The sequence below is a fragment of the Pinus tabuliformis genome, chromosome X (genome assembly GCF_031772625.1).
Source record: "Pinus tabuliformis cultivar Carrire ecotype Pingquan chromosome X, CPIR1, whole genome shotgun sequence".
NCBI lineage: Eukaryota > Viridiplantae > Streptophyta > Pinopsida > Pinales > Pinaceae > Pinus > Pinus tabuliformis.
In genome coordinates, this window is record NC_142308.1 from 426,935,035 (window position 1) to 426,951,111 (window position 16,077).

Sequence of the window (16,077 nt, forward strand, 5' to 3'; positions counted from 1 at the left end):
AGAATTAAAATTATATTTCAATTTATACTTTTTAATAAATTTAATTTAAATTTTTCATATTAAAATTAAAATTATATTTCAATTTATACTCTCAATAAATTTAATTTAAATTTTTAATATTAAAATTTAAAACTATAATTCAATTTATATCTTCAATAAATTTAATTTAGATTTTTTATATTAAAAATTAAAATTATATTTCAATTTATACCTTTAATAAATTTAAATTAAAGTGAGTATAAGTAAAAATTTCTATCAACAATAATAATAATGAAGTGTCTTGTTTCAATGAAAGAAACTATATGCTCTATATGTTATTTATTTATTTGCACACTTTAGTTAAATGTGTTAAATTTAAGTATCTTTTTAATATAACAAATCAAAAAAATCAATTATATTTGATCTTATTGACCCATTGAGTTATAGATCCATGAGCTCGTGTGATGTTTAGTGTTATTAGGCCACTAGTTCAAATTTTAGAGGGAGGTATTGAGGGTGGCAGTGATCTTTTTTTGGGGATAAAAGCTATTTTACCATTCACGGGTTTTGGACAATCTTGGTGACATTCCAGAAAATTGGTAGATTGTTTTTCCATTCAACATTGAGATTACCCACCTAAGCTCAATCTTAACAATATCCATCAGATACAAAAAATTATTCTTCAATTTAAGATTAAAATTAATCCAAAATTAAACTTAAAAAAAATTAATAAAAATAAACAAAGTCCACTACAAAGAACAAGTACAAAAAGATAAATGTGTTAACAAAAATTCACCAACAAAAATAAAGAAGAGAATAGAGACTTGTTTTGCTAAAAGAAGCATCATATTTTATGATGTGAAAATAAATTTAATAAAAACACACTAATATAATTGGCTGGTTATAAATAAATCAAAGAAGAAAAGAGTAGAAACCTCATATTTTATGATGTTAATTTAAATTTAATAAAAAAACATTAATATCATTGGTTAGCTATAAATAAATCAAAGAAAAAAGGAGATTTTATTTGGCTAAAAACACCTGATATTTTATGATATAAAAGTAAATTTAATTAAAAAAAATTAATATAATTGGTTGGTTATAAATAAATCAATACAAATTTTAATTTTGAAATTTTATATTAAAAATTAAAATTATATTTCAAATGATGTTGTTTAAAATTTTGAAGTAAAATTGATATTTAGTAAAGGTTTTGAATCTAGTTTCACTGTAAGAAATTAAATATTTTATGTCTAAAATATTGGCTTATTTATTTCCACGTTTGGTTAAATGTGTTAAATTTAATTATATTTGTAATATAGTAAATTATAAAGTTATAGTTATATTTGGTTTTATTTATCTATTAGGATTTGGTGTTTGGCCCTATCATGTTGCTGGCTTAAATTTTATAGGGAGGGATAGAAGATGGGAGCCACCTCTGAAGTTCAAAAACTGTCTCACTATCCGGGTAGTTTTACACAATCTGTTGATAGCATGCAAGAGGACAGATTGTTCTTCCATTCAACATTGAGACTTGTCCCAGCCTAGGCTTAATCCTGGTAACATCCAAAAGGACTAACTATTCTTCTATCCAACACTGCAACTGACCCCAGCTTAAACTCACTTTAATTGGGAGAAGAAAGAAAAAACACAAATAGAAATTAAACTTCATAAGCTGACACTGATATACTTAGAAATGTAAAAATGAAAAATACTCTAATTCCACTCTTAAAAACAATGGGATCATAAAAATGCCCTACAAAATACAATAATATACAAAAGGATCATCCATGTACAGAGTCCAGATCAACAACATTGAGACTGATCCAGGCCTAGACTTAATCCTGGTAACAGCATCCAAAAGAAGGACAAATTATTCTTCCATCTTACACTAAAACTGACCCAACCTAAACTGAACTTAATTGGAAAAAAGAAAACACAAAACAAAAAAAATTAACTTCATAACTAACACTAAAATACTTGAAAATGTAAAAATGAAAAATACTCAAATTCCACTCTTTTACAAACAATGAGATCATAAAAATACCTTACAAAATACAATGATGTACAAAAAGTCCAGATCATATTCCAATAAACAAGTAATCTTGATTGTTAACGGGAAGAAACAAAAAGCAAATTCGAATATCATTTCAAATAATTCATTCATGGAATAAAAACAAAAAAACCAATTCTACTATTTCAAACCTTCTTTGAAGGCCCCAGGAAAAAAAAATCTAAACCCTTCAAAGTACAAAAAGATCATCCATGTACAGAGACAAATCCAAGAATTTCAGAAGAGGAACATACAAATCCCAAATCACCACAAAACTGAAAATCTATAACACCACACAAACCCTCCAACACACAGCATACCTCAACCACAAGACCCATAGAGGCATACATATATTTACAAATCCAAACATACAGCTCTGAAAGTGAACCAAGGATGGATCCTCTCCTCCACTGGAGTATACCATTATATTAACAAGTTCGACAAGTACAACAACCCATCCTCAATAAAGAAGACACGGCAGCCAAAAAAATCTGCCAAGCCTTCTTACGTTTCAAGGTCACAGAGCAGCAGGAATTTGAATCCTGGGCCAAGTAAACCAAAACTGGGATGGACAGATCTCTATTTACTTGTAGTGTTCTTCGAATCAGCTGTAAAAATACTCTATCTCTATCTCTATATCTATATATATAAACATCATACCCTTGCCAATCATCGATATTATACAACCCAAAAAGTTGAACTTGCATGTATTTTATCAGAAAGCACAAAATTTGGGTCAAATTAACAAAGTCATGACCCATATCACTCCCACTTCTGTCACTGCATATTCAGCAGAAACACCTGGTGGGGGATAATGTCATTGACATCCAGAGTTCGGCACGTATCATGATTCCAACTGTATGTCTCCTTGAAAGGAGAAGGATATAATCGGGGAAGGGAGGACTATCTACCACTTTGTCTCTTCAAGCTATTGAGTTAGCGTTTCCAGGGCAGAGATTCTGTGAAAGACTTTGGTGCTGCAACTAATCTGACTGTTGCTACTAGGTTTCAATGTCATCATTCACTGAGCTTCATCCAGAGGGTTCCAAACATTTATGGAAAGCGGACCAGACTCAGAGTCCAAGAAGCACATAGTATAATAGCGTTATTGGTAGAGACACAATCATGCCAAATATCACCCTGCATCAAACGACCAAATTGTCAGCTCTGAGCTCAATTACCTCTTCTCATAGTGACATGAAAAATAAAATTTCCCAAAAATCCAATTCAACAGACAAAATTTGATCTAAGCGGACTTAAATGAAGCCTGTTGATAAGCACCCTCTGTTCCAATTGTTCTTTTTATATCATATTCAATTAAAAAGAGTAAAATGTGTACAGATATGCCAGTCTATAGGTATATGAAGAACTGTCCAACAGGAACTGATAAAGATTCAGATTTTGATTTTGAGCAGAAAAAGCTCAGGGCTTGATTTTAATTTTGAGTAGAAAAAGCTCACGACTTAAGCATAGCAACATGTTTTATTAGGTATCTGAGTTCTCACCATGGGTTTGGAGGTCTGCACCAGCTGTTTAACATAAAATCCAATCATCACAGTTGACTCGGATATCAGGGTGTTGTGACTGTGAAATATGTTTCTTATTGCTCACTTCAAAAATGTTAATGAGAGTACCCATCTATCTTGTTTCTATTTCATTGAGGGAGAAGAACCAGATTGGAATAGCCTTTCTACAGGAGAGGAATATAAGACTCAAATTACTGACCAAGTGTGTCTTTAGACTAACAAGAAGTTTATTTTCAGAGTCTGAAGAACAGTGCCAAGCAATTATTGACCTATGAGGCTCTCCTCTCTTACATTTTATTGAAATCGAAAAACTCATAAACCATCCATACTAACTGAAAAACAACACCAGTCTTTCAATGTCTGTTTCAGTATTATAACCGGGAAACAACTTCAGCAAAACCTTGAAGACTAAAGCCAGAGCAAAGACCTGTGGAAGAATTCACAGTAAAAGTGTACTTATTCAATGTGCAGCTTATCTGCCTTAAGATTATGATAACCTAAGGGGCTAGATCTCGTGCACTTACGCTACTAGGAAGGATAGGAAAGTCCGGAGGAATGGGCAAGTACTGGGCCAGTGTCATAGTCCCATGACACAGGAGGATTGATTCTGACTGCTACCATTATAATTTTTAGGTGAACCTAATCGCACCCCACACAGGATTGACATGGTAAATCAGGGGATTCAAACTTCAACCCTCAAATTTTTTGACATAATATCACGGCAATCGCCAATTGAGCTGCACCCGCACCCGTAGAAGCATAGGAAGGTGGAAGGTTATTTTGATGTAATCAATGGCTTCGCATATTAAAAGCTGACAATTGCTTCCCTTTTCATAATACAAGTATCATGCTTTGAATAGACAGATTATCTACTACACTTAAATATAGGAATGTGCCCCACACATAAAATTTCCGGTTTAAAATACCTTGTAACAAAGAAAACAAAACAACTATACCACCTAGTTGCATTTGTCTCCCTGTTATTGATAGGGCTGTGCCAAGTGTAATTCACATTTTAAATTCTTATTTCCTTCTTTTCATTATTGTACGGCAACCTACTCTACAACCAAAAATTTCAGTATAATCATATATCATATTCCTCCCACAAAAATGTAGTCCACGACCTATCCGATTTTGTGACAACTGAATCTTAATGTGTAATAAGAAGTCATGCATTCTTACGCCGTGCTGAGAATGTCAGGATGCAGATTGTACTCCCTTGCAAATACAAAAGGAACAATTCCTTGAGGCAGCGCAGCCTGCACCAAAAGAACAGGTCAAAAAACAGAATTGTTGTTAGTGAAACCTTCAGCTATCAACCAGGGTCCAGAACAGGCTTAGTCTCAGCCACTCACAATATATGCTATCACGATGGTCAACAATTAAACTAATCATCATTTCATTCCGTCATGTAATCACATTACTAAGACCTATGACGTTACCATTGTTACACAGCAAATCATGTTTTTCGGACGTTCATTTTGAAGTTCTGGCTGACAGGTCTCTATCGTGGTGCCTATACTTTTAGAGTAATTAAAGCAAGCATTGTTCTGGCACAGTTCTTAGCTGATTTGGCAAGTTATGTGGTGTCTATAAATATAAACCTTCTCTAAAAGGAAATGCAAAGAGGTTGTGTGCCACTAGAGCTTCGTTCAGCTCTAAACAATGTTCAAAACTGCGAAGGAATATGCAGATATTCACATTGTTTCAAAGAGAAAAACACCCTACCCATCAACCATAGGACGCAACTATAGTCACAGCTACCCGTTATATTTTTCTGTGACAACTGAAACTATATGGTCAGATTGGTATAGCAGGAGCTCAGTTCTTAGTGGAGCAGCAGGAAGAAGGTTCCTCGATGAGATTCTCTACTAGGATAAAGTGGAGGGGTTCTTACTTTTTCATCTCATTATTAGGTTTCATAAGCCTTGAGGTATTGCCTTGATACAAGTATCCTTGGTTGAAGGCCTACAAGTTGGATTATTCACATGGACAAACTCAGCAAACAACAGATCATTTCTAGTCACACTTCATTGGTTGGGAGATTTGTTTGACAGACTACGGAATCTATAATCTGAGTGTTCAATTTGCCCATCTAATATTCAATATTTTTTTCTCTAAACTAGATGCTATCAAATGCACTTCAAAGAAAACTCTCAACAAAATTCTTTTTATATTAAATTTCAGCATATAGAAGTGACCAAAGAGAGAAAACAGGGACATTATCAAATCAAAGACAAAAGACTCCACCTGCACAATTGCAATATGCAAAATGCGGCCTCGAAGATTAGCTGCAATTGAAGCAACTGCCATAACTGCCGGTCCAGTAAGAAAACGAAGAACCATTCCAAAGATTGCATTTGTTTTTCCACATGCTATAAGTCGAGGTTGAAGAGCCATGAATAAACCTGTCATCCAAAAAGTTCTGTGATTTATTTGCAGTAAGCTTTGCATGTATTGATCAAGAGAAACTGACAAGCCGCAGAATTTCCACAAGCTACAAACACAGTTTCACTCCTAACGTTATTTCTATAGTCCTTATAAGTTATCACCATTTGCCAGTGCCTGCAATATGTTCTGGAATTGGGTTTAATGGTCAGTCTCTATTTATGCAAGATAAGATAAACTGTTTAGTGAAAGATGAAATGGTAATGGAACCTTGTTACGAGTTTACCTATTCTTATCGACTGCAGGGGTATACAAAGAGACCTTGATTGCCTATTATGACAAGAATATCTATAAGAATGATACATATGCATGAAATGCTTTTTCAATATTTTGTACCATGTTATTTTTTAAATAAAATACCTGCAAGTTGTAGCCTTAGCAATTCTTAAGTTTTTCAGAGAGGAAAATGTCAAGAACATATCAACCGAATGATCATTTTTTTGGGAAGGAAAATAACTAGAACATATCAACTGAATACTAGCCACTAAATGTATTCTTGGTTCAGGGCTTCTAATGATGGACAAAACGTTTATCTATTAAATTTAAAAAAAAAACAAGAGAGACTGATTAGGCCGTGGTATAAAAGTAACTCACCTAGACTAAACATGGCCATCCCAAGGCCTGCATCAGATAAAATCTTTACAGAACCTTCAAGAATCTTAGGCATGGCAAAATTCCACCTGCATTTCGAGAGTAATGTCAGAAAATTTATAACTCGAATTAAGAAAATATGATTAAAAACTAAAAGTGCGTGTAGGCAGGTACTTCGATGCTCAACAGGGACCCTCGTCTAATTTTTTGTTTGACAACTTGTAGGACAATGTTGATTTCACATGGATCAATTTTTGAAACACAGGAATAAACTTCCTACTCTTTTTTCTCTTGGCATTTGCTTGGAAATCGATTTCTACTTTTCATTTTACGTCTCAATAAACAATTCTCTCAGCATGCATGTGGGAATGATGGGTGCTTTGGAATGGAACGAATGCATTTCATTTTAGGCACATATTCTGAAGGTGTTCTAAGACCAAAACAGCAGTAAACTTTCTAGTCTCTATAATGTGACTAGGAAACAATTTTCTCAGCATCATATATGTGGGAATGATGGGTGCTTTGGAATGGAACGAATGCATTTCATTTTAGGCACGGATTCTGAAAGCGTTCTATGACCAAAACAGCATTTTTAGTGTCTGTATAATGCCTGTTATCGAGTAATAGGCGTTTTAGGAATACTTTGGCGGTGGCCTTGAAATGCAGCATATTCTCAATTGCTCTAACATTTTTTCAATAAATCGAATGAAAAAATATGGTGCCTGAAAAGCCAATCCTCATTCTGTAATGTTATATACTTATTTTTGTTTGTCTACTTGTGTAGATTCTAGAAAAGTAGAAGCAGGTCATGCTAAATAAATACACAAAAAACAACAACAACGCTGTTTTACCAACCCTAGCCTATACCAGGAGAAGTAAAGCTTAGGCAGAAATCTTTAAATCATGCCTGTAAGAAATCAGAGCCCAGGTAATTCCAATGACACTTGCATAGGTGTTTGGATTTCGCACAAGTTTACGCCAGACCATGTTGAGGATTAGGTTGATCATAACAACTGCTGGTGGCGACTCATTTCGTTCTCCATCAGCTTCACCCAGTAGCCTTGGTGTAAGAGCTGCAGTAGAGCTTGAGGTGAACTTGGAGAGCCTTGGACCGTCTTTATCCCCAGATCTTACGTTTGCCATCATAGTACCTTTGTTTCCAAAACTGAGGTCCTCTGCCTGAGGGTCTTCCTCAGCCTGTGGTGGTTCGAGTACCATGCCTGCAAAATAACGAGAGATCAACATTGAGCGAAACTTGTCAGAATGACAACCCTAGTCTAGAAGTAAACTTCATACCTTGTATAAACATGAACCTCGGAAGCCTGGATCTTGACAAGCATTTAGACAGCAAAGTTTGTTCTTCCTTAACACTATTATTATATATGGAATGTGGATACCCTTCTAACCAGCAAGAAGTTAAACCTCTTATGTTTGAAGATTTATATTTTTCCTTGTAGCTCTCTCATAATCAGCAAAGTAATTATTATGGACTTTGAAGTTTGCGAATTTAATCTCTCCAAAGGTATTCTCATAAGCTACTTTTGAACATAGTTATGGGAAACTTATTCTGGTAAGGGCAGAATTCCTATTAAGAAATTGTCCAATCTAACAAAATTCAACTGACACTGTAATTTGTTTTTCAGGAAAGAATAATTATATGTAGTGTAGTTTTAGCCATGTGGTTCACGCTGCTGTGAATTGGGGTTATTTTGGATGTTTGAGTTGAATGGCGGTTATCTTCTCCACCAAGGTTCAAGTTCAAATCCCTACAGTGATATGATGAGTTATAATGTCTTGTAAATTTTGTTGTAATAGATTTGTGTTTATGAATATTGTTCTATTAGCTTCGAGTCTTGTGAATTTTTAAGTGAGTATACCTATAAATTAGCCTGGTACCAGAAAACCTCACTCCTATTTCATTCCTATTTGATTCCTAGGCAGAAAAAAATATTGTTTACACGGAAAATCATTCTCCCAGGAGTACCAGATATGTCTTCAGATAATAGTCTACAGCTTTCAGTATTCTCAACAATTGACTTTATATGGGCAGAATACAGAACAACCGCATTCTCTGACTAGTATCCAAAAAGATTGCCCTATATGAACAAGCTGTGACATGCTTTATTCACATGCATTCGATAATCAACTTCGAAACAAGCTTCTCAATTATGACCCATAATTTTCCCAGTCGCTAATCACAGAACTTTCCCAGGAATGTCAGAAAACATGTTGGACAAGTTCTGCATTTCAACATAGAAAAAATAAAAACCTGCCTCTAGAGATGCAATTGTGAAACAGAGATTTTCTATCAGAAGTTACAACTGGTACTGTTACAAAAATTCTGTGCTTGGCTTGGGTTTAAAACAATTTTTAACCATGTTCCGACTGCTATACAGCCCTAAAATAGCATAGGAATACTCATACTTGAGCTCTCAGACAAAGTAAGCAATAAGCAAAAGTACCTCCAGTCTCCGTTTGATCATTGACAGGAGTTGTTGGCCCTCTATCTTCTCTGATATTATCGAACTCTCGGCGCGAGCTATCTCCCATGCTAAAATCGCTTCCACCCAACAATTGAAAACCTCCTTCAGACACCGGAGAACCGCTAGAACTCCAAACAAACATATGCAATTCCTTGACATCATCATCAATCTTAGGAGATCTTCTGGAATCCGGAATTCTCTTGGTCAACTGCACAGCATTAGGTGAAAAACTCACTCCCAAATGATTTCCGTTACACAAACTCCTACAGCCAGAATTGATGAGACCATCGCCAGGTAGTTGTTGTTGTTCTCTGCTACTCCCATGTACCGAATCACCTTGTATGCCATTCTCTAAGGGCTCTGAAGTACTGATGTAGCTCTTGTATCCATGACAGAATCCTCCATTACAGTTTGAATTGGAGTTTGTAGTCCTAATCCCAGAATTAAGGTCTCTGTTATGATCTTCGTGGCAGTTTGATGTTCTGGGTGTGTGGCCTTGAGAAGAATGAAGGGAATTGACATCACAGACATGTGGGCTGTTGTTGTTGCTATTGTCATTGTTTGTATTTGATCGCAGGGGGCTCATTGCTCGGCTTGACATCATAGAAACATAATCTGCTCTATTGAAGCTGGAGTCCCTGGGAGTCAAATTCCGGGAGGATTGAAGAGAATATATTTCTGTATTATGATGGTTAGCAGGCCTTCCAAGAGGGAAGGATTTGATGGAATTCAATGACTGAAATCTCTGAGAAGCAGGAGCAGAATTCCCTTGCAAGGAAGATGATTTCCTCACTATAACGTGAAGTTTTCCATCTTCACCCATCTCGGCATCAGTCTGCAGAAGTTCTCTTCCATCCAGGGACATAACATCTGATCCAACTTTAAAAGAACCAATGGAATTAGCAGCCCCAGGGAACTGTTCAGCTATGAGTATCTTGGCACTTCTATATTCAAACAAAAACAGCAAAATTGTGTACCAGATAATGCATTGCAGGACAACTGTCTGAATCATCAGAAGGTCTGAGTTTCCCCCATACATGGCCTTCAGGAGGGGTATGCCCATGACGAGAGTGTTGGGAAGAGTTGAAAGTGAAAATAACGTGATAACCCAATCCAAGCTTCCTCGTTTAGCAAATTTCCCCCACAGACCCAGCACTAGTAACACTATGGCTTTGGATATCACATCTGCTGCAATGAATTTGAAATTCATCTCATAAGGATTGATTTCATAGATGAACTTAAATGAGAGAACTGGCACTGCAAATATGGCCACGAATCTATTGATACCTGCACATTGCTCCGGGCTGAAGATCTTCCACCATTTCACAGACCCATAAGCCAGAAACATCGTCACATATAGTGGGACTACTGCACTGATTACAGTGTATAAATCCTTTAACTTGATCATCTTTACTGTTAATATTTTACCGTTTGGCTTATTGAAATGGTTTCTACAATATAAAAACTCTCCTTTTCTATAAATATTCAGTTTATATATACTTGGGTGCTTTTAAAGTCTCGAGACTGTTCTCAACTGATTCTGAAACTGATGAGCAAGGCTGTTCAATGAGTGATTCAGAAACTAATGAACAAGGCTGTTGAATGAGTGCATGAGAAATACAGATTCAGTGATTTCATGGCAGCCATTGGAGCAGAGTTCAGACAGTAAAGGATTCAACACGTGGTTTTCACCATCAGTTCTGCATGTCAATAGACCTTTTCTTTTCATTTTAGAAAACTTTCTGTTCACTCAACCTGCCCTTCCTAGCCACTACTTCCAAACTTGGGTCCTAAGATCTCATCACCACTAATGTCAAAGCATAATCAAAATCCCAACAAAAGTATAAAGGCTTTCCCACACTAGTCGGTGGAAGTTTGCATTCCAAAATTTGATTCTTAGTACATTGCTCTATGAATTTTGCTTGAAAATCCCTCAAGGAAAACATTTCAGGCTTTTCAATTTGGTTCCAGCACAAACATTGAATGATTTCGGTTAAATTGAAAAGCAGCTTTCACGCAGAGGAAGTAGACAGACAGAATCCTCGACCTACATTAACCTAGAATCTGTGCATTGTTTTCGTGGGAAGGAGAGCATTTTCTTTCCCACACAAGCATCTAGGGAGTCGGTTACCAGGTTGACAATCCCTATATTATTCCTCAGAACAATCCAGGATAAGGGGATTGAGAATACAAGCTGGTACAACAAGCTAACAGCATCAGCAGCACTATGGCATGAGACATCAGTTTGTCTAGAAACAACCCATGAGTACCAGGGTCAATACCTGAAGGATCTAGCATTCTTCCTCCCCAATTAGGTATGCTGCCAGAATCAGTTGAAGTAACCCTTTATAGGCACAGAGCACACAGATCCATAGGAAAAGCCTGAGAATGCAAGTGTAGCTACAATTGACAATTGTAGTAAGTCAATGGCATATCTGCGACACTGGACAGAAATAATCAGGTGGGAAGCCTTCTTGGCCTCTGCTCAGTCAGCCTGCAAAGGATGCAGCCTTGATCAAATGTAGGCCACTGGAAAGACTTGTTCAGGACAATGAAGTTCAGCAACAGATTCCTCAGGCAAGCAGCAGCAAAGAAGATTGCAGCAGATAAAATCTTAATGAAATTGAAGTTACATATGATCTGTAAACAAAGAAGGCAGTACTGAGACTATGATTTCTGAACTTTCACCCAGGAAATATGATGGCATGGGACTACTTTCAAAAGTGTGTACAGCAAATATCGGCAGCCTACATTAATAAAAAGCCTGCAGTTTATGCTCCTTTAGTCCAACATGCAGGACAAAAGCCATTGGCTGAGACACTAAGAATTGATTAGAACCAAATGGTAATCACGGAAGTATTTGCAACAGCCTTATCATTATTTGTTAACACAATAAAACCATGGTGGTCATTCTGTACTTTAATGGCTGCCCATATGCAACTAAAAGACACCTATACTACATATAACACAAGCGGGGAGTACCCTTTCCAAATCATGAAAAGAGCAACAACACCAACAACCAGAACGTGATTATCCCAATTTTCTCAATCTAAAAACAATGGTCTGGTGCACTGTTGCACCTGTAGTTGGTCTCTCAGGCAGAAAGAGAACCATAACAGACAGACTGATATAGCTTTGTTAAGTTCTTGGCACGCAGAAGAGATTGACCATGAAAATGACAGATGCATTTGGAATATGTGAAAATTTGTGGTTACAAAGAGCTCTATTTACAAATGACTGATAGATAAAAGGATACTCCATCCTCCTGACAGGGATGACGAATCCAAGTACCATTGAAAATCAGTTGCACCTACACATCATCTCCATCCCCATTACCTCTGCAGAAGCCCCCTTAAACCTTTCCCATCCAATTAAATTTATCTGACCATTTCCCACTCTCTCAGTACAAAGCTCTGACCACTAGATGATACCACATAAATTTGATTTATTGAAAACTGAGTTCTATGGTCCAGATGACACCACCTAAATCTGATTTGTATAGCCCAGTTGATTCCATAAAACTCTCAAAGTGAGAAAATATTTATAGTAAGGAAAGGTCAAATTCATAGATGAAAAAATAGGGACAGGTAAGCTGAGGAAACGTGAGAAATTAAAAGGTATCTGGGGGTTTATTGATTTACAACTGGTCTGAAATGGGCTCTTAGGTAGCCTCATACTGACAAAAATGACATGGTTGGAGAATGCCTTTCTTGTTTTGTAAATCAATGATTTATGTTGGGTGTAAATATACAAAAGTAAATGAGATTGATGTTCGGTGTAAATATATAAAAAGCAAATGAGATGGTGATTAATGAAAAACTTTAGGAATGCCTTTCTTGTTTTGTAAATCAATAATTTTATTTTATGTTGGGTATAAATATATGAAAGTAAAAGAGATGGTGTTTAATAATAAAAAAATTACAGATATTTATTTTAGAAAAAGGTACATATCCTATTTTTGTTCTCTGTGTTGATACCTATAAATTTATAAATAATGAAATTGCATAAATTTATAAGAACAAGGTTGGTGGTGATAGATGGGAAAAAATTTGTTTCATTATCTGTCAAGAAGAACATCACTATCTTTAATAGATCCATGTCATCAAACTCATTTATATCTTTCCTCATATAACTTAAAGTTGTGAAAGATACCATGTTGAAAAAAGGAGAGACCAATTACCTTAGTCAAGAAGACAAATTTAAAAAAAGAGTTCTGTAAAGTAAAAAAAGAAAAGGAACTGAGATATTCCTCATAAATATCTCTAATGAATGTAAGTCAATAATTATTTAATTCCTCATGAACAATCCTAAACCATTTGGTTGGTTAATATTGCGATTTAACAATGTGATCCATTGCCATTTGTCACTAATAAGAGGATTAGATAAAGATAAAAGGAGGAAGGGTATGAGATATTTTAATTTTTTATATTATTTATGTTGATTTGTATATTTGTAAAATAAATTAAAAAATAAAAAATTATATATATTTAAGATATTATTTATAAGTATTTTTATTTTTTATAATATTATTTTTTTTAATTGTGATTATATTGTTGATAAAAAAAATTAAAAATATATTTGGTTTAATTAATTTGCATTAATATATATATATATATATATATATATATATATATACAAGTGCATCGAGGATGAAAACCACTTCCTCTTAGAGTGCCCTGCATACAACCACATTAGATCTCAATTTCACAACCTTTGTTACAATACTGACCTTCCTAGCCTTTTACAATGCCAAAATTATAGTGAACTCGGGAGGCTTCTCTCCAAGCTTTTTGAGCATAGGAATAAAATCTTAAATCAAAATAAATAATTTGTCTTTTTAGGTCCGATAGACCATTATTTGGTCTCAGCGGACGTTAACCATCATCATCATCATATATATATATATATATATATATATATATATATATATTATTAAACAATGATAAATAAACTAAAATACTAAATCATCCCTATAAAATTAAATAAATTTAAATTACAAATAATTATTTTAAAATTAAAAAATAAATAATATTATAAAGTATTAATTAAAAATAATATAAATATATTTATTTTTATTATTTAATTAAAGTAATTTTTTCTACGAGTGATATAAGGGGAGGATTTTTTTCTTTGAAAATTAAGAAGAACATAGATATGCTTGGAGTTTAGGTCACACTTTCAACACCATTGTTAAAGCTTATGCCTTATATTAGGGTTTGAGGCAAATTGTGAATCGGGAGGGAATTGTTTTTTGTGATTCCTTGAATATAATTCGCCATTTTTATTTAGGATCTCTTCCCTCAAATACAAAGTTAAGTCAGATTTTCAGGTGGATTATCAGCGTATCCCCCAAAAATAAAGTCTCTATGTTCACATATCAAACAACTCCAAGGTTGATCACATGGCTAATTTGGGGTCAAGGTTAAATCAAGGTGAACTTTGGTAGCAAGCAAAAGAGGTATATAGGTGAACTTTGGTAGCAAGCAAAAGGGGTATATCCCCTTCCCTTAATGGCTAATCAGGAGGCTCGGGAATCAAAGTAGAGAAAAAAAACTCCTTATGGTTTAATGCAATATTTTGATGTTTTATAAATTGTGGTTTTTGTTATGTGAATATTGTCGTATGTACAAGTGGAATATTGTAGATATTATAGCATTTCGTTAAAAAACTTCAAGGTCAGAATTTTGTAGATGGTCATTGATACATACTTCATTCCAACGATGTCCATTTGTTTCAACTTGCTTATGTAAATCATATGTCTAAACCAAGTTTTAGCTTAGTGCTTTTTAATATAAATAATAATAACTATTTCTCATTCTGATTTAAAAAAATTTAAAGTAATTTTCAAAAATATTATTGTGACTTTAGATTAATAATCAATAAACATATTGTTAAAACGCTCATGGCTATATATTGTGTAAAAAATCCATGAGAAAAAAAACCAATTTTCAAATCCCGTAAATAAATCTATTAAAAAAAAAACACACATATTTTACTTCAAAAATAAATAATTTTAATAATTAATAAATTTATTAATAAACTTTCATTTCAAATATATTATTTATTTTTGGATAAATAATACTCACCAAAATGTTATATTTGATCAAACTAATCTACTTATTCATTAATATCATATGTTGAGTTTAGATTAAATTTATTTAATTTAAATAAAAAATGTTCATAAAAATATCATAGGTTATATGTGATTAAATTAATTTTATTTAAGCATAGTATATACTACATTCAATGGAATTATGTTTAGATAAATTAATTGTTGAAAAATGCAGTAAGAAATTTTTAATTTGATTTTGTATTGATTAAATTGAGAAAAATCGAATTTCCACATCAATAGACAACTTGGATGCAGTTACCTTGTGTGACATGGCTTGTGTCACCCAGTAGTTTACTCACTAAATTCAAGTTGGAGGAGTTAGAGTTTAGCTAAGCATGTATGATTGCTAATTTGTGGCAATCAAAGTGAGTTATCTCAAGTTGTTTTCAGTTAAACTAGTTCCAACTATTGGAGGGACTCGTGGAAGCTCAGTGGTGCAGTGGGATTCAGTCAGTGATCATCCAATTAACTGATCAATCAACCCAAAATAGCTAGTGCATGTAGAAAATTCGAGTTCCCCATCTGTGGTGGAGATTCCAAGGCAATGTAACATCAGTTGTAGATTAGTCTTGAGTGTACAAATGTTACACGCAGACCCATGATCAACCTTGGGCATTGCGCAATCCATTTTGGAGAAATTCCTAAATAATAGGGGCCTAATTTCTCAAGGAATTGTGCAAGGAAATAGGGGCTCAAGCAGAGGCAGAAATTGACTAAGTCTGGGTTAGAGCTTCTCAGTGAGCAGAGAGATAGGTTATTCACTTGCATGTTGTGCTCAGTTGAGCAAGGCAATTGTAATACATCTTTATTCATCAGATTAATGCAAACACGAAAAGGGGTTTTTAGCAAATTGCTTTCCCCTCGAAAAATAGTGTGTGCATATGT

General features: G+C 34.4%; 1 protein-coding gene across 2 annotated transcripts; it reads right to left on the reverse strand.

Annotated features, from left to right (window-relative positions):
• Positions 1-2,409: 2,409 nt before the first annotated feature.
• On the reverse strand, positions 2,410-12,589 carry LOC149140396 (putative auxin efflux carrier component 1b). Of its 2 annotated transcripts, XM_089446562.1 has the most exons (7): positions 10,368-12,589; positions 9,060-10,265; positions 7,505-7,817; positions 6,601-6,686; positions 5,809-5,966; positions 4,741-4,817; positions 2,410-3,172 (listed from the first exon to the last, which is right to left on the reverse strand). In XM_089446562.1, exons 1-7 carry the CDS (start codon positions 10,486-10,488, stop codon positions 3,106-3,108), a joined length of 2,028 nt encoding a protein of 675 aa, XP_089302688.1. In that variant the 5' UTR covers positions 10,489-12,589; the 3' UTR covers positions 2,410-3,105. The 2 variants fall into 2 exon arrangements, with proteins under 2 accessions (XP_089302688.1, XP_089302687.1); XM_089446561.1 differs by having other exon boundaries at positions 9,060-12,587.
• Positions 12,590-16,077: the final 3,488 nt, after the last annotated feature.